We start from the raw sequence: 18,635 nt of genomic DNA, 5'->3' as shown, positions 1-18,635 counted from the left end.
GGAGTTTCCCTTTAGCTGATTTTTCTTTTCAATGTTTTAGTATTTTCATGTTCACATTGTGCGTTTTTGTTCCACTTTTACTTTTGTTCATGAAACAAAAAAGACTAAGTCCTGCAATCCTAAAGCTTATCTCGTCCCTGGATTTTCCAACCCAGCTGCCGGACCCAGATTGTTTGTTAATGTGTTTTTAACGTTCACTGCCAACATTTCAGAAATTCTCTCTACAATATCTGCACAGGGCAACCATAGTGTGGTAGATTATGGAACATTTAAAACTCGGTTAAACGTACCAAACGGTTCCTCTTCTCGGTTACAAACAGGACGTAGATGAAAGAATTCAGTTGTGAATTTGACAGAAAAAGAAAAAAAACAATTTGAGCCAATAAAAATCAAAATTAAAATCTGTTTCCTCGTTAAAATGTCGTCTGTTTACAGACTACAAGAAAAAAAATCATTCAGTGTGACTTGATATTTGCATCTTATATTTGTTTCTTGAAATGACCCGTGCTGGCATCTGAGCTGTGAACATGCCAAAGCAGAGACAGTATTAAAGTGTGTGAAGCACTTAGAACTTATTTTTATACCAGGAAAAAGAAGAACTATCCAACACTGTTTGTATAGAGTTATTTTGCATTCTTTTTGCCTCCATAATTGACTTAGAAACGAAATTGAAATCAGTAGTAATCTGTGATGACCAATGCGAATTGTGGGTATTTTGAAGAGTTTTCATAACATAAAAAGAAACTGCTTTGATAAATTGTGATGTTTCATGATCCATAATTTTCCCAAAATAAACTATCAGAAAAATCTGAAGAAACAGCAGCTCGACTGTGTCTGAATTATTTATCAGTCACTACACACACACAGACTCTTTTTACATATTTACATATTCTTACTTTTTTTTTTTTTGAGTCTTCTTGATTGCGACACCTGTAAACTCACTGAGGCTCAGAGCAACGAGCTGAGTCTGGCTACAGTCAGGTTGACCCACCTTGTTGATGAAGGAAGATCTGCAGACGCTACTCATGGTGGGAAACATGATGATGCTTAACAGGTGAACAGCAGCTGCTGATTGGTCAAACAGCTTCCTCCAGCAGCCAGTGACATCTCTTGCTCAGAGAGCGTTTATCTGTTCGACCAGTGGCCGTTAGAAAAGTGTCTGAAATTAAAAAGGAGAAGGAGACAAAACCATCACTGACCACAACTTAAAAATCTTCTGCTTTTGTTGAGTCAGGAGCCTCAATGAACAGAGTCCTGGACCTTTAAGGACCAGGACCAGGGGCAATGACAGGGAGGGTCCTCACAAGTATAGAAGAGTGTGTGTTTCCTGAGCTGGACTGTAGTTAATCTCCTTATGTAAGAGCTGATTTAATTCATTTTTCAGTCGAGCCTGTAATCCCCCGCTCCCACACACACACACACACACCTCCCCCCAACTCTGTTTTAATCCACAGATGATGGCGTCATCGAAGTTAAAGCTCAACCTTTTTATAACAGTTTTTTAATATTTATATTTATATTTTTATCTATTTTATGATCATTTTACAAACATGTCAGTGTTGTGTTGTGTTGTGTTAAATTGCTGCTGTGTGTTTCTCTGCTTTTTTAGTCTCATTCATTTGAACTTCTGAATACGTGAAAGTTTTCAGTTTGTGAACCAGAACCAGTTCCTGTGGACTCACTTGTTAATAGGACAGAAATGATTTTAAAGATGAGAATTTTTTTCTTTTTTGTGAATTTAATTTTATTCTTGTAAAGTATGAATAAAATTAAAAAATGCAAATTTACAGCTTTAAAAAAAGTCTCACTTCCCTGAAATAATAAAGCTTTTGTTTGTATATAATTAAACACTGAGCTGATAAGATGCCCTCACACTGCCCCCCACCCCCTCCCCCCATCCTCTCTCACCCGCCCTCTCCTTGATCATCCCGTGACGTCGCTGAAGTGGAGAGAGAGATAAAGCGGGCAGCAGTCAGACAGAGGTAGCAGTCGGGATGAAAACGGACACTCAGCTGTTAAACTGATGATTTTCCTCCCGGACTTCTGTCTCCACTGTCGTCTCCCTGTGATTTCACCTGTTTGTTCTTTGTGGACAGAAACATGATGGAGCCTCCTCACAGCAGCCTGAACAGTCCGACTGTGGAGCCGAGTCTGCAGCTGTGTGAGCGGGAAGGTCAGTGTGTGTGTGCTTGTATTGCTCATGTTGTGGGGACTCAACTTCCTTTGGGGGACAAAAAAAACAAGACCCCGTAAGCTAAATCATCAATTTGAATTAGATTTACGTTTAGGTAAAGTTCAGTGCAAGGTCAGGTTAGGGTTAAGTTTAGATTTATGTTAGGTTCAGGCTTTGGTTAGATAAAGTTAGATTTAGGTTCAACATTAGCAACCAACTCCACAGTTTAACCGTTGAGTAAAGAGGAAACATGGATAAAAGGCTCAAACGCAGCTCAGACTCACAGGAAGTTTTTCGGAGTGACTCGTCCTCTTTAAACCAGTGTGTCATGTCACTGTTGGACAGATGAAGCGGTGATCTGGGGACTGAGGCATTCAGGAGAACCAGAGCAGAGAGGAGATGAGTCGCTCTGCTGCTTCTGTTCAGATGAATCCTGCTGCGCTGCCGTCAGACTCAGGCCTCCAACAACTCAGTCTGAAGAAAAAAACAAAAAAGTTCCAGTTTTCAGAAGAACAGCATGACTTTTAAACAAGGACCCAGAATATCAGATCAGTGAATCCATACATTTCACTGAGTTCTACGGGGAGTTTCAGCTCATTTACCTGTTCATTGATTAGCTTCACTCTCTTGGCTCTCATGGTGTTGTGTTCAGCAGCAGCTGTTTTCAGAGAAACATCTGTAAAAAGCTTCTGTCCTCCTGCAAAAAGCAGGCAGACTCAGCCAGAGCCAGATGTTTCCCTCAGGAGCCGGTGGAGGCCAAACACAGAGCTAAAAGGGAGGGAACACTGGACTGAGAGTCCTCAGGTGGACTCAGAGACCACTCCACATGAAAGACAAGGTTAAACTGGTAAATGCCACAAATTCAGTGACGTAACACATGGTTCCTGTTTTAATTCATAAGATTTAGCTGATGACCAGAGGTGGGCGAGGTATTCAGATCAATTACTTCAGTAAAAGTAATTTTACTGCACAAGACTGAGTCTCCATCAGAAGTTAAAGACCTGCACTAAAATATTTTGGGGTACAGAAGTGTTCTTAGAGTATTGGATAATTTTAACTGCTCCATGTGCAGCCATGCAGTTTAATTTATAACAAAACATCATATTTTATATATTCGTATGTTTTGAGCACGAAATCTTCACCTGAAAAGTCAAATGTAGAAGCACAAAGTAAAATATTCTACATTATTCCTTCTTAAATGTAAAGGAGCAGAAGAATAAAGTGACATGAAATGGAAATAATCAAGTATAAATCCATCGAACACAGCTGACAGAGGCTGATGTGCTTCCTGTGAGCAGCAGATCAGCAGAGATTAACATCAGGATCAGGTGCTTTGCTGTTGTGCATCAGAGGAAGTCGGGGATTACAGTCGAGCTCTGGGATTCCTGCGGCCCTTCAGCCTCGTGTTGCTCTGAACTCGAGCTGTTTACTGAGACGAGTTTTCTCAGATCCTCGTCACTGAACTCTTCCTGTTCTTCTTTGTGGACTGGACTTTGGCAGCAGATCCACCCTGGTGACTGTCCAGAGTTGAGGGACATGACTGTGGCTAATTACCTTCCCATGGTAAATGAAAAGACGCTTCACCTCCTTCATTCACTGGCAGGATGGAGGGATGAAGAGGAGGAGGAGGAGGAGGAGGGGGGAAGGTCTGCAGGAACTCTTGGTTTGAAAAAAAACTTTGAAAAAAGTTTGAAATCAGAAGAAAAAATAAACCGTCAGAGTTTGATGGTGTTTCACATTCATTCAGTTACTTCATTTATTTATTATATATTAAATGAATAATTAATTAAAATGTCTCCTCTGCTCATTTCTGAGCTCAGGAGGAGCCGAGGTGTTTACGATGTGAAGCACAGTCAGTAACCAGGAGCTGGTCCGATTGGATCCGGTTTAACATGTTCAGACCATCATGTTAAACCAGGTGCACTGAAAGGTACCAGCTGTCTCCTGTGTCCCCCCACCAGGACAAACCTTTGCTCCAGTGTGACGCCGAACAGCCTGAGAGTCTCTGTCCTCTGTCACCTCTTCTCCTCAACAGGCTCCTTGTTGGACCCGAAGCTCTGTGTCTCTGCTGACTGAGGCCTTTTGTCCTCTGAGCTGAACCCTGAAAGGACACAGAGCAGGAGGGGACAGACACACACACACACACAGAGTGAAACACAGACACACACACACTGAAACAGGCACACAGACAGACAGACACACACAGACACAGACACACACTGAAAAGCACATACACAGGCACACAGACAGACACACACACACACACACACAGGTTGAACTGTGTCTGAATCTTTGAAATCACATGACGTGTTCACAGACCGTGGGACAGGTTTTCAGGTTTGTGTGTACCTGTTGTGTGTCTGGTTCATGCAGTTAAAACGGGCTGTTTTCCAGGCTCAGAGTCTGCAGACAGCGGCATCGGGGACGTGGACGACCTGCCAGTCCCGCAGCAGATCCGGATCAGTAACATCACCTGTGATTCCTTCAGGATCAGCTGGGACATGGACGGCAGAGGTCGAGAGAGGATCACGCACTACTTCATCGACCTCAACAAGAAGGAGAACAAGAAAGAAAACAAGTTCAAACACAAGGTTGGTACGAGGAGAAGCTGCTCCTGGGCTTTGACGTGGACTCACACCAAATACTCCTCATCAGCCTGTCCTCTATTTTTCAGGATGTGCCAACGAAGTTGGTGGCGAAGGCGGTGCCGCTGCCGATGACGGTGAGAGGTCACTGGTTCCTGAGCCCTCGTACAGAGTACACGGTGGCTGTCCAGACAGCCGCCAAACAGCTGGATGGAGACTACAGCGTTTCTCGTTGGAGCGAGATCATCGAGTTCTGCACCGCAGGTCAGAGGACAGAGTCCATCACTGCCTCAGAATTTGGTTTGCTGCTCATCCTGCTGACCATCCTCTGTATGGTCTGTTGGTCTGTAGGAGTTTATTCAGGGAAGAACCTGTCATTAGAATTTGATAAATTCATCTTGCAGACACTCTGGTTTTGGTTTCCACAGGTTTTGTTGTTCTAATAATAATATTAACAACATTTACACAAAAATAAAGCAGAGTATTAGCAGGTGTTTGGCATAAAAACTCAAAGATCTGACGGGTGGGATCACGTGTCTGCAGATTACTCCACCGTCCATCTGAACCAGCTGCTGCAGAAAGCCGAGGCCATCGCCGGCAGGATGCTGCCGTTCGCCGTCTTCTACAGAAACCAGCAGAGGGAGTACTTCCAACAAGCCAGGTGTGTGTGTCCTGCTGTAGTGACTGCTGACGTCCGTCCCCTGTCCTCTGCAGGTGCGTTTTAACCCTGTGTGTGCTGTGAACAGCCCCTCTTATCGTTCCAGAGACGCTCAGTGCCGCCGAATGCTGCCGGCAGTTAAAGACAACAGCGGCAGCCACGGGTCGCCCATCAGCGGCAAACTGGAGGGGATCTTCTTCAGCTGCAACACAGAGTTCAACACAGGAAAACCCCCCCAGGACTCCCCTTATGGACCCTACCGCTTCCAGGTACAGCTATGGACAGGTGATGATGGGCGAGGACTTAAAATGTCTAGTTACTGTCTAATTTTAACGACCAATAATCCAAAAACACAGAAATGTTGAACTGCTGTGAAATGGTTTGATGTCCACTTGTTTCTTCACAGATCGAAGCAGATGTCCTCTTCAACCAGAACACCAATATCTACTTTGGGGATTTTTACTGCATGTACACGTCCTACCACTATGTCATCCTGGTCCTGGCTCCTGACGGCTCCAAAGGGGACGTCTTCTGCAAAGGGAGGCTGCCGGCCTTGGACAAATCCAACAACTACTTCCTGACCTGCACCGAGGAGGACGACGGCTCGCTGTCTTTCCGTCACGCTCAAGACGTCATCCTGGAGGTGATGTACACGGAGCCGGTGGATCTGTCTTTGGGAACCGTATCACAGATCAGTGGCCATCAGCTCATGAGTCTGTCCACCCTCAATGCCAAGAAAGACCCCAGCTGCAAGACCTGCAACATCAGCGTGGGACGCTAACGGGATCTTTAGTCTGGACAATCAGCTAACCTGCTTGTAGCCAGTAGTAGCTAACGGGCAGCTAACTAAATTCAACATCCACCCTCTGTGGAATGAGCAGCTAGCTAACAGGCAAAGCTAAATCCACTCTTTAACACATACACAGTCAGTTTATTATCCACCAGCTGACTCTGGTACTGTGCCACAGAACCACGGTTACGTATGTAACTGAAAGACAAAGAGAGCTGAAGCGAAAACACAACTTTAGGGTAAAATGACCTGAAGAAACTTCATTCAAAATAACAACAACATCTGAAATCACACAACTGTTTCACAGTCCAACACAACTGTACTCAGTGTTTCACACCTGAACGTCCCGGAGTCGGTGTGACGGGACAGACATGTACTCCAAATGTTTCCTGAACATTCAGTAAAAGAAAAACAATTCATATGAACTACATGAACAACAGACCCCAAAATAAAACCAACGTTTCACTCTGTGTTTAGTTCACTGTCTGTGGTTAGTTCACTGTCTGTGGTTACACTGGGACAGTGGAGCGTCTGTGGTTAGTTCACTGTCTGTGTTTAGTTCACTGTCTGTGGTTAGTTCACTGTCTGTGGCTACACTGGGACAGTGGAGCGTCTGTGGTTAGTTCACTGTCTGTGTTTAGTTCATTGTCTGTGGTTAGTTCACTGTCTGCGTTTAGTTCATTGTCTGTGGTTACACTGGGACAGTGGAGCGTCTGTGGTTAGTTCACCGTCTGTGTTTAGTTCATTGTCTGTGGTTACACTGGGACAGTGGAGCGTCTGTGGTTAGTTCACCGTCTGTGTTTAGTTCATTGTCTGTGGTTACACTGGGACAGTGGAGCGTCTGTGGTTAGTTCACTGTCTGTGTTTAGTTCATTGTCTGTGGTTACACTGGGACAGTGGAGCGTCTGTGGTTAGTTCACTGTCTGTGGGACAGCACTGCCAAGACACTTTGGTATTGCTGCATTGGTACGATGTCGGCAGACAGAGCAGGAAATGATCTGCTGCTGATCCTGTTTGGGAGTTTCACACATCATGTTTGTAGTCAGAGTAATAGTAGTAGTAGTAGATTTGTAGTCGGATCATTTGGCAGCTTCAAGTATTTAGTGATGCTGTTATTTTTTCTTTTGCATCAAAGGGTCCAGCCCTTTCTTTTCCTTTCCCAAGCTGAAGTTAGCAACATGACCTAAAGTTTCTGAGTTAGCAGGAGGAGGCGGAGTTAGGTGACCTTTCAACTTATGGGACTGATGTTTTTACTGTACAAACTGTATTTACACCTGCATTAACCAGGTGAGTTTCCCTGATACGGATCACATGTTAATAACAGGTGCAAACACGGTCTCTAACTTCTAAAACATACAAACATCTAAATCATCTTTCACATTTTTATTCTGATGTCAGCTTCAAAACATATACAAAAGCACAAATATATATATCAGGTAAAAAAGTGGACACACTTCACAAGAGCCAGAGATTAAAACATGAAATAAATCATCTTCCATTAACGTGAAGACAAACACATTGACAGCAGTTAGTGTCCATCAGTGCAAAATATTCTCATTTCATTTAACTCACCTTTTTCAAATGTCTCTGCCTGATGCAGGTCATCAGAGCAGAGAACAATGAGTCAGCAAACATTTGTCAAAGGCACATTATCATCGCTCAGCGCTGCAGCTCCAGTCATTTAAAAACCCTCTGTGCTGGTGCGTTCAAGGACCCTCCGATATCCGCCGATCAGCTGGATCACACTGACGGCCTCCGCTGTCAGAGAATCACATTCAGAAGAAAAAAATATCAAATCAAATGTGTTGCTCAAAGTGGTTCAACTAAACTGCTGCCGTGCAGTTGAACATGTCAGACTTTAGAGAACTGGTTCCTCCTGTTCACACTGGCTGTGAGAGCTCCTCCTACAGAGGCTTCAGTGGAAATGACAGTGTTCTGCATAAAAATGCTTAAGTTTGACTATAAACAAATCAAGAAGTCCCAGTCTTTAAATGTGAACCTTTGTCTTAGTGTAACTGTAATTCTGTCGAGACTCAAGAAAGGAAGGGAACCTGTTCTACAAAGACCAGAACTCTGGAGGATCCCCAGCTCAAATCAACAAGAACCATTAAACACAGCAAATACAAAAACAGTGATAAAAAAATATTAACTATTGACAGAAAAATTACACATCACACTCAAAGAAGCCAGCGTGTCCTTTTTCCACAGGAAAACGACAGCAGTCAGATACGATTCAGTCTGAGAGGAAGGAAGCGCCTGCCTCAGTCGTCACGGTCAACACTGAAAAATCAGCTGTCTTTTCAGTCTGAGGTCGTTCAGGCACCGTCAGCAGCACGTGGCTGAAGCAGGAGACGACTCATCTCCTCACTGTTTGTGTATTTAATGATTGGACATGAATCTGCGGCGTCCTCAGAGGTCGCTGGGCGTCCCATGTACTCTGAAGCGGTACATGCAGGTGTACTCCTGGTGGCCCCAGTTGGACAGCACCTGCACCTCGACGATCTGGAAGGCTTGATCATTCTCCTCCTGTCGGAGAGAGAAAGAGGGCACGAGACACCATGAAGACTGTTTACGGGTGATTTAATTGGATGATGTGTCATGACAACTCTCACACAGCTCTTAAATAGCTTGTCATGGCATTGTCATGTAGTACATGCTACAGGTACGCTGCTTTCCTGGCACGTGGAAACAGATGTGGAGTCTGACACTGAGTTGAGCAGCTGACGGGAGCCGTGGTTACTCACAGTGACAGGGAAAGTCTGCAGAGCTTCTCCGTTCTCATCATAGGTGTACGCCCCCAGCAGCTTCCCTCTGTCCTGGCTCTCATCATCCAGACCCTGAAAACACAGCAGCAGTTCGGCATTGAACAGAGACTGAACATCCAAACAGCATCTTTCTGACAGGTCGGGGTCATGGCAGCGTCTCTCTTACGTAGACGTTGAAGTCTCGGGGGGCGCTGCGTAGCGTGCCGCTGGGTGCCAGGGCTTTGGGGATGTGCTCCAGGGAGAAGGCGGTGGGGAGGATCCTCATGGACAGGCGGATCACCAGGAAGCCTGCGGCGCCTCTGAAGGCCCAGCAGTTTCCCGGATGGACGTCGGGCTGCAGGAGGAGCAGGTCTCAGACAGAGAGTGGAGTTTGCTGCCGCCTATTTCTGTAACTACTGTATTCCTGAACCCCCCCCTCCCCCTCCCCCTCCCCCTTTCCTCTTTGTTTTGGCCAAACCGTGCGCATGAGTTTCACCAGGTGGATTTTGGTGCGACTGCACAGTTCACGTTGTTTAGTCTGGTAGAATGAGTAACAGGTTCACACCCAGGTAAACACGGCTGTGTCGTCACAAATATGATCAGTGATTTTAGTGTGTGTTACCTGGATTACAGCTCGAGGAGACTGAGAGAAATACCAGAGAGGAACGCCAAACAGACTGAGCAGAGCGGCCTTCGTCTCGTACGTCTCCGAGCAGCGGGTGCTCAGGATGCTGCCCCCTGCCGATAAGACAAACATGGAACCACAGACTGACCCTGTAACACTAACCAACCAACGGTCACATGATTACACAAACACTGACCTCCAGACTCCAGAGCGTAGTCAGCCAGGCCGGTTCGGTCCTGAGAAAACAGTCGCAGAGCGTTCTTCACGATCCCGTGGACGTCCTGAAAGAGACGAGTGAGTCAACAGAGGACAAGCTGTAACTTGGACTTTCAGGAACTACAGGGAGAGTCCAAGGTGACATCTTCAAATGTCCTCAACCAACAACTCAAAACCCAGAAATACTATATATATACAGTATATATATAAAAATATAGAATTATGTCTGAAAAAGAAAAGAAGCAAATCAAGTGAAATAAACAGCAGCACACCAGATGACCCCCCCCCCCACACACACACACACACCTCCTGGGTTATGGTGGCCCCAGAGGCCCCGGCGGTTTGCAGGACGGCCTCTCTGACCATGTCCTCGCTGCTGTGCTGCTCCAGCTGCAGGCTGATGTTTTGCAGGATCCTGAGCTCCAGAGAGGCCAGAGCTGCCTGCAGGTCGGCCCCGCTGACATACTGCTGCGACAGCCACTGGAGGAGCGACTGTGGGAGGGTGTCTGAGTCTCCCCCGCCCCCCACCGTCAGCTGATTCCCATAGACGAGAGCCCGAACCTCCTCACGGACCTGAGCGGAAACCTGACGGAGGACACGGGCGACAGACTGAGATGAGATAAAGCTCGAGTTCTCAGAGAGGAATACGAGCTCAGTTTTATCACTTTATTCATTTATAAATTTAGAATTCTTCCTCCAACAGGAGGCGATTCTAAAAAATAAAAGTATCTCTATCACTTCCTGCTGCTGCTCCTTCACATTAAAAGTTTCTCTTCGTTAACCAGTGCGAGGCTCGTGAAGCTGCTGTGGAAAATTTCATTAAACAACTTTAAACTCTTCTCTCTCACCATCTGCTGGATTCTGTCCAGCTGTCGGCAGCTGTCCTGAAACCCAGACAGACCCTCAACCTCCTGCCTGACATCCTCCAGAGCCGCCTCCAACCTTTCTACTTCTGCCAGCAAGGCATCATGGGACTGACGGTCGACACCAACACTGCAGGAAGTTAGTGAAGAAAAACAAGCTTCACACACCAATGCATCAGTTCATGTACGCAGGGTTTACGTTCCTGAGCAGGTTACCTGACCGCAGCTGGAAGTGTTGTAGGTGGAGGTGAGTCTGTCGCAGCAGCTTCTTGTCTCCAGTGCACTTCCTGAAGTTACAGGAAAAAAAGGAACAGTTACTGATGTAACTGTCAGCTGTGGAATAACCGCTGTAAATCCATAAAAACCTCCAACACGACGCTCCTGCTTCTGATCATGGAGACGTGGTTCACCTGGGTTTTGGCGGCCAGCGTCTGCAGCTGCAGCTCCAGCTGATCCAAACGAGACGTTTGACTCTGCTGCTGCAACAAATCCTGCTGTCGGATCTACAGACACAGGGACACGAAAGAAATTCCCATCAGGCTCAGCGATCTGCTCGCGCTGATGCACCTCTCTCCCTCCACAGGGGGGAGGAAATCAGCTGATCAGATCAGCTATAATATTAATAAATAAATAATGATTCTATAGTTTAGTGCAGCAGAAAAATGTTTCTTCTGCGTGTCCATCCAGTGGATTATCCGACACGCTCCACCCTGATGGGCCCAGTGTCTCACCTGCTCCCTCTGCTGCCTCTCCTCATCCAGTCGCCTGCTGAGCTGGGACAGCTGATGGTCCAGCAGGTCGCTCAGCCAGGGCTCCATGCCATCCTCAGTGCTCTGAGCAGAGGCCTGCTGCTGCTGCTGGAGGTCGGCGTACAGCCGGAGAACCTCCCTGTGTCTCTGCTCCACCTGCCGGCCTCCGGCCTCCACCCGCTCCCACAGCGCCGTCAGACTCTGCTCCAGACGAACGAGCCGGGCCGACTCCTCCTGTGAAGACCGACACAAACAACGACACATGTTCCTGATTTATCTTCTGATTCCAGCATCGGCCTGAAAACACGATCCTGAACATCAACGAAGAGAAGACATGAAAACTTTAAACACACTCCCTCTGCCAGCTGAACCCAGGGCGGCGTCAGTACCTGCTCTGCTGCTGGCGACTCAGCCGGTGGAGGTGGACTGTAGAGCGGCTCCACGTAGGGCTGCACCTCCCTCGACTCCTCCACAGCGTCCTCGGCCGATTGGCTCGGTGAGGACGTAAAACTGTAGATGGGGGACAGACCGGGGATGTCAGAGACTGCCGTTGTCCACCCTGTGATGTTTACTGCCGGGAGGACAGACAGGAGACCAGCTGGACCAAACCAACACAGGCCTGAAGGGGAGCGAACAAAAAGCTCTGAGTCCGAAAACTGCAAAGAGGATTTGACTGAAATGATGATTTATTAACAGAAGAGTTGATTAACATTCTGTTGATTGACTAATCGATTATATATATAAAGCTGTGCAGGAACTCACTGAACAGGAGGAGCAGCAGAGGGAGGACAACCACGAAGAGTCGCAGAGAAAACCTGCAGGAAAAACACGTTAACAAACGCACTGAACACACAACTGCACCAGTCACTGGAAGCTGGACACTGTTAAATCTCCAAGACAAAAGAGAACATGTGCTTTGTTCGTTATCACTAACGTTCACAGAAGTTTCAAAAACATCAGTTTAACTTCATTCACTGTTTCTGTGTTTGGTTCTCGAGTGTCTGTGTTTACAAGAACGTATCTGCAGCACAGCAGCCCCACAAACACACCGAGTCAGGAGGAAGCTGGTGGTCACATGATGCCATCGCCTGCTGAGCCACCTGAACACTTCACCTGCTGTTTTACCTGAACACACACAGACACACACACACACAGAGGGTCAGTGGAACGAGCTGACTCAGCTTCAGCAGGTCGTTAAATCATCACATGATGAACTGAAGCCTTCCACCAGCTGAGCAGGAGGCGACGTTAGAGACATGAAGCTGAAACTGTGAAGACGCACAGAGCAGAGACATGGACACAACGGACAGACAACACAAGACACAGAGCAGGTGAAGACACAATCACAGTCTCCATAGATACCAAAGCCTGTTTGAGTCACTGCTTGTTTTAAACTCTTTAATGTCAAAATATCAGACTCACAGATGCAGTTGCTCATTTAGAAATGAATGAATGAATGAATGAATGAATGATAATCCTGAGTCAGTGCCTGGACTTTGTGCATCTTGTGCTTATTTAAATGATTCAGTGTCAAACTCAAATTCACAGCAGGGGAACAATGAAGAAGGAGAAGAAGAAGAGAACAGGGAGGCAGAGGTCAGAGGTCAAAGGTCAGAACCATCTAATACAACCCACAAACACTTAATAACCTGGAGCCTTGACACACAAACAGGCTGCACGTCAGAGAGGAAGAATCAATCAGGGAGAAGTTCAATAAATAAACCAATCAAATCAAAGACGGCGACATGGCGTTAACCTGCAGAGCGTCCGGCGCTTCGTGCAGCAAAACATACTCTCTTTGTCTGAGGCCACACGGCTGAAGCTGCGCTCCGAGTCAGCTGAAACAGACACGAAGCTGGGGAAGCAACAGGGTGTCACAGAGTAATTAACTAAAGCTGCAACCACGTCAGCTGACCAGCATTTAATGACACCAGTCTAACCACTGGTAGAAGAAAACTGGATCTGTAACTCAGACCAGTCCAGAACCTGTAAAAACAGCAGCTCTCCACATCAGCTCCAACACACAGGAAGCCCGAGAGGACCACGAGGCCGGGGACGAGGACACGGTATCAGTCTCTGAGCGCTGTTTCTCCTTACAGTCGTCACCTGTTGGTAGGTACAGGTTAACTGAAAGGTCAGAGGTCAAACACAGTAACTCCAGCTGCAGCTGTGAATGTAGAGAAAATACCAGCAAAGACTGGTTTTACTGGGGAAACTGAAACAGGAGGAAATAGTGACTTTGTTGGGGACTATTTTCAGCGGCGGATTAATCCACATTTGGTAGTGAATATTTGTGGCAGCTACTGCCGTCTGTACAGGAAGACAGTGTGTGTGTGTGTGTGTGTGTGTGTGTGTGTGTGTGTGTGTGTGTGTGTGTGTGTGTGTGTGTGTGTGTGTGTCTGTACTAACTCACACAGAGATCCGTTGGGGTGAAGCTCCTTCAGGTTCATGACTCCACAGTGACCAGCTCGAGCTGCAACAGAGAGGACACGGTCAGGACGCACCAGGATCTGAGAGACCTTCAGACCTCCAGAAACCTCAGACCAACACCTTACCACGCCCACATCAGGCAGGGACACACACAGATTTGCATTTTGTCAAGGTAACAGGCAAAGTGAAGGGGTGCAGCCCATTTGTTTGGGAGGGAAACGCAGCAGGTGAAGAGCCAAACAACACACGAGCGATAAAAGATCCCATCTGTGTGAGAAACAGGGAAAACCAGAGTGGAAACCAAAGTCACATCAACTCCAACACATCAGCGTCAGTCAATCAATCTAAGAAATTAGCCCCTCCCCCCCGATCAGAGGAAGTGCCACTGGTTGGTAAGATAATAATGTTTATCCAGGTTTGAGGGGGCTGCTGGTTCCAGGTGTCACTGAGGATGTTTTAATGGTGGAAGAACTGGGGTCACTGGGGAGGCTGCAGGGATCCATTCCCTCACTAACACGCTTCACGGTGAACTTTACTGTCGTGTGTGTGCTGGAGCTTCTGCTGTGAGGAGGAAACTGCTGGAAGAGAAACTGAATTCCTGAGGTGTGTCAAACATCCCCACTGGTCCACTGAGGAGGACGCCTGAAGGACAGAGGTGATGGTAACACCAGGTGATTTCAGCAGCACGAGCAGAGGAAGACCAGGTAAAGTCTGTGTGGTAAGAAGGAGCTTTAGTTTTATTTATTTCCTGACACAGAGTGTGGTAGGAGAGGAAAGTGGACAGGTAAATCCTCACACCTGCTGCACACACACTCTCCCAGGATCAGTACCTGCATGTCTGCTCTCAGTGTGTATGCTGCCCTCTGTGACCTTTGAGGCCAGACCCTGACACACCTGCCAGGTGTATGTCAGTGCAGACACACAACAGGCCGCAGCTCTCCTGACACACAACACTGACGAGTCCAGCCACAGCTGCAGAACATCTGGAAGAGCCAAACCACACCGAGTCACAGTCAGCGGAAATTCACCTGAACAGACCCGAACGACACCTGTAGACCTGAGGTACCTGCCCAGGTGGCTCACAGCACAGACTAACCCGCTGCCTAAACTAAAGCACTTGAGTCCGTCAGGTGCTCTACCTGTCACGTCCAGGTGTTTCTGCAGCAGCAGGTGATGATAAAGCAGAGGGAGCAGGGAGATCACACAGGCTGCTGCCCTCCTGCTCACATTCACACCTGCATCCCACACGGACACCAGCACACCTGCTGAGGAAAGGCACGTTAGTGACCAACAGCTGATCTGAGTCCACTTCCTGTGACCTCAGCTGTGAGTGACGGGCCGTCCATCATCTCTGCTGCCGTTTGCATCTGTGAAAGAAGCAGCAGCTGAATGCAGATGTTGCCTGACAGATGTTTTAATACGTCACTGGGAACCAGCTGATCTGGGACCTGTTCTCCCTCTCTGAGATCCACTTCACTGTCAATAAAGATTCTTATGCTGAAAAAAGAGGAGGCAAATAAAGACCACGCCCTCTGCTGTCAGAGGACATTATTACACCTGAATGTCTTCAGGCTTTCTGAGACACTGAGGGTGGTTTGGGCTGAGGAGGGACAAACGGCGACCCGGACACAGTCAGAGTCTTCATGCTAACAGGAATGCTCTGAAGAAATCTGTGGCCCAGATCTCGTCCCCGTCCCCAGATCCCTGTCAGCTGGATGTGGATCATTTAAAAAGCTCCATGGAAACAAACTGTACGTTCCAGCTCAGATAATCACCCTCCTGTCCCGCTGTCTCACCTGTCCTGTTCTTGCGGCTCTGGGCTCGGCAGTAGATGGTGGATGTTTCCGGCTCCCCGTGGTCCGAGGGCCCCGTCCCCGTCCCCGGCACAGAGTCCCGCTCACAGTCTCTACAGTAAACCCTGCTGAGTGTCTGGACCGGGTGTTTGGCACAGTGGCTGTCTGAACCAATCAGAGTGCTGTTTGCCAGGACGGTGCCCTGCTCTGCTATGATGGTGCTGTCTGTAACGGAGACACGAACGCCATATGATTCACTGATCGACAGAAATGATCAGCCGTTCTCTGGTTTAGGCCTGAAATCATGTTTATTGGTTGTGAACTGACCTTTAGGATCAATGTCATGGTCCAAACCTGAAACAGCAGAGCAGGAAGATCAGAGGCGTTAATCACAGAAAAGTCAAACAAAAACTTGACTTCATTCTAAGGAAGACATGAAAAGACGTGAGGCCTTTTACCCCAGAAGGTGTCGACCAGCGTGGTCTCCTGGATGGAGGACTCGTCCAGCAGGGAGGACAGCAGGGAGGCGTCTGAGGCCACACTGTGGAGGCTGCTGCTGTGGAGCGAAGGGCCGGCCGCTTTACGAGGAGTGTGGACGAGGAGAGACTCCGAGCAGGAGACAGAGTGCTGCTGGGATCGACGAGATCTCAGAGACCTGCAGGAGGACAGAGTAAAGGCAGGGACGAGGAGGAAGAGGAGGAGAGAACAGGAGGAGGGCAGGAAGAAAGGAGGAAAGACAGAGAAAAAGAGCAGGGCGGAGGAGGTACGGGAAGCAGAGGACGTGATGAAGACGTGTCTTCAGTGTTAAAGCAGGAGAGCAGCAAACATCACACTCACCTGGTGCTCCTCCAGCTGTCTCCTCCCACACTGAAGGAGGCGCTGCTGTGCGGCAGACTGCGGTCCAACAGGCCGTCATCGAGCCGCAGGCTGCGTCTGGACATGGTCCTGGTCCGGTGGAAGGAGATGATCTGCTGCTCCTTCTCCGAGTCCGACGCTGCTGAGGAGTAGCTGGAGCTGAGGAGGAGGAGACACCGGGTCAGAACCTCCTCTTCCTGCTTAGAGTCCTGATCTGAGTCAGATCTGAACCCGCAGACCTGAAACACGCTGAGATGATGAGAAATCAGAGGAAAGGAAGCTGCAGAACTTCATTCAGAAAACTGCTGATTTAAAGTCACAGTGACACACTGAGTCTCCAAAGAAAGACAGACAGAAACTCCTCATGTGGATTCGTCCGGACTCTGACTCTGTGTGTTTCAGATCTGCTCTGTAACCAGTAAATGTTCTGGCCTCTGATGTTCGTGCTGTGTGTTGGGTGAATGTTGTGTTGACCTGCAGTTTCCAGCTTCCTCAGTTTTGTGTTTCAGGCTGAAGATGATCAGATCAAACTCAGACCAGGACGTAAAACCTGACGTTTCACTTCTCGACCACATCCAACACATCGTCCATTTCCTCTATTATCAACCTCAGTGTCCCTGGAAATGTCACAGTGATTAAAAACTAAAAACCAGAAAGTTATCACGACATCGCTCGGCTCTGATCAGCTGATTGGAGCTGATCAGAATTTGTCCTGATGTATTGATTAGTCAGGAACAGCAACAGAAAGTCAGCTCAGTCTGATTACAACACACTGCACAACAAATCCCTGTAACCTTATCAGACACACAGCCCACGTGACCCCACACACACACACACACACACACACACACACACACACACACACACACACACACACACACACAGCTAAAACCAGCAGCAGCAGTATAAGGTGAGGATACACACAGATCAGTCCAGCCCCAGCTCTGTAGATCCACGTCCTCGTCACTCATTACAGGGAACAGAGACCGACACGCATCACTAACACACACACACACACACACACACAGCATAAACACACACACAGAAAGAGAGTTGTGGCAGCAGTACGGTTCAAGTTCACCTTAAACCTGCTTAGACTGCTGCTGACAGCACTTCCTGTTGGAGCTGTGGGTCAGTGAGCTGCTTAGATCCCGCCCACAAGCCCGCCCACACACACACACACACACACACGCACACACACACACACTCAGAGTCTGATAGTCCATCTTGTATAAACCACAAATATTTTGTTGTTTTTAAAGTTAAGTTTTTAAAGAGGAAGAACTAACTCTTTCATTATTAATAACTGCTTCAGCTGAATATTTTTTATTCAACTCTTCATCAAATGAAAACGATCATGTTCTTGAATCCATCCAAACACAAGCGTCTGCACATGGATTTTCTTTGAAATAAGATAAAATCTAAAAATGACGATAAATCATTTTATATTCTGATCTGAAACTTTGTGATTGAGAATTCAAACGAGCAGTGATGCTCGTCCAGAGCTCTGTGCTGGGGACGTATTCAGGTCAACACTCGCCTGATGAGAAGCTGAGTGTCACCATCCAAAGGAGAACATGCTCCGAACACACCTGAGGAACGTGAGCTCCACAGAGGAGGCAGGTGTAACAGGATACACCTGACACCTGAATGAGAGACAGGTGAGAATCAAACTGGGCTGAGTGGATGAATGCGACCTCAGATCTCACACTGTTTACAACACGTTCAACACCAAAGCAGGAAAAGAGACAAACGTGATGGAAACTTACCACCAGCTGCAGGTAAACGCTGGTGTTTCACTTCCTCCACCTCGGACAGGTGCAGCAGGTTTCAGTGATCACCTGTACTGACTGTCACTCTCCCTCTGTCTGACCAGCCTCTGTAAGCCTCTCTGGATTACCCAGCAGCCCTCACCTTGAACCAATTATAGACTTCCTACAGAGCTGTTGGTCAGAGCTGCAGTGGCCTGTATTCACCTGTTGATGGCGCCATCAGCACATTTACTGAAGCTGCCATCAGACTGTATCTGTCATACAGAAAGGTGAAGGAGTGACCTGTCTGAGCACAGGTGTGTAGGAGAAAACCTTTCCAATGAATCACTGATAAAAATGTAGATGGTGAAAAATATTAAATTCAATCACGAGCAAACAGCAT

General features: G+C 47.5%; 2 protein-coding genes across 2 annotated transcripts; one reads left to right on the top strand and one right to left on the bottom strand.

The window, feature by feature from the left end:
* Positions 1-197: 197 nt before the first annotated feature.
* LOC121201136 (SUN domain-containing protein 1-like) lies at positions 198-17,551 on the bottom strand. Its single transcript, XM_041066799.1, has 29 exons — positions 17,406-17,551; positions 16,464-16,640; positions 16,085-16,281; positions 15,954-15,980; positions 15,630-15,851; positions 14,973-15,095; positions 14,664-14,816; positions 13,817-13,876; positions 13,390-13,509; positions 13,160-13,258; positions 12,453-12,528; positions 12,166-12,218; positions 11,793-12,022; positions 11,386-11,637; positions 11,065-11,157; positions 10,871-10,941; positions 10,640-10,784; positions 10,098-10,376; positions 9,772-9,856; positions 9,573-9,688; positions 9,138-9,305; positions 8,951-9,043; positions 7,779-8,732; positions 4,523-5,103; positions 4,142-4,392; positions 2,776-3,849; positions 2,458-2,647; positions 1,909-2,221; positions 198-1,159 (listed from the first exon to the last, which is right to left on the bottom strand). Exons 1-23 carry the CDS (start codon positions 17,510-17,512, stop codon positions 8,616-8,618), a joined length of 3,063 nt encoding a protein of 1,020 aa, XP_040922733.1. The 5' UTR covers positions 17,513-17,551; the 3' UTR covers positions 198-1,159; positions 1,909-2,221; positions 2,458-2,647; positions 2,776-3,849; positions 4,142-4,392; positions 4,523-5,103; positions 7,779-8,615.
* LOC121201141 (phytanoyl-CoA hydroxylase-interacting protein-like) lies at positions 2,101-6,641 on the top strand. Its single transcript, XM_041066808.1, has 6 exons — positions 2,101-2,173; positions 4,568-4,764; positions 4,848-5,022; positions 5,302-5,419; positions 5,505-5,685; positions 5,823-6,641. The coding sequence occupies exons 1-6, from the start codon at positions 2,101-2,103 to the stop codon at positions 6,195-6,197; spliced, it is 1,119 nt and encodes a 372-aa protein (XP_040922742.1). The 3' UTR covers positions 6,198-6,641.
* Positions 17,552-18,635: the final 1,084 nt, after the last annotated feature.

Source organism: Toxotes jaculatrix, chromosome 21 (assembly GCF_017976425.1).
Source record: "Toxotes jaculatrix isolate fToxJac2 chromosome 21, fToxJac2.pri, whole genome shotgun sequence".
NCBI lineage: Eukaryota > Metazoa > Chordata > Actinopteri > Toxotidae > Toxotes > Toxotes jaculatrix.
This window is presented reverse-complemented; position numbering and strand designations above follow the sequence as displayed.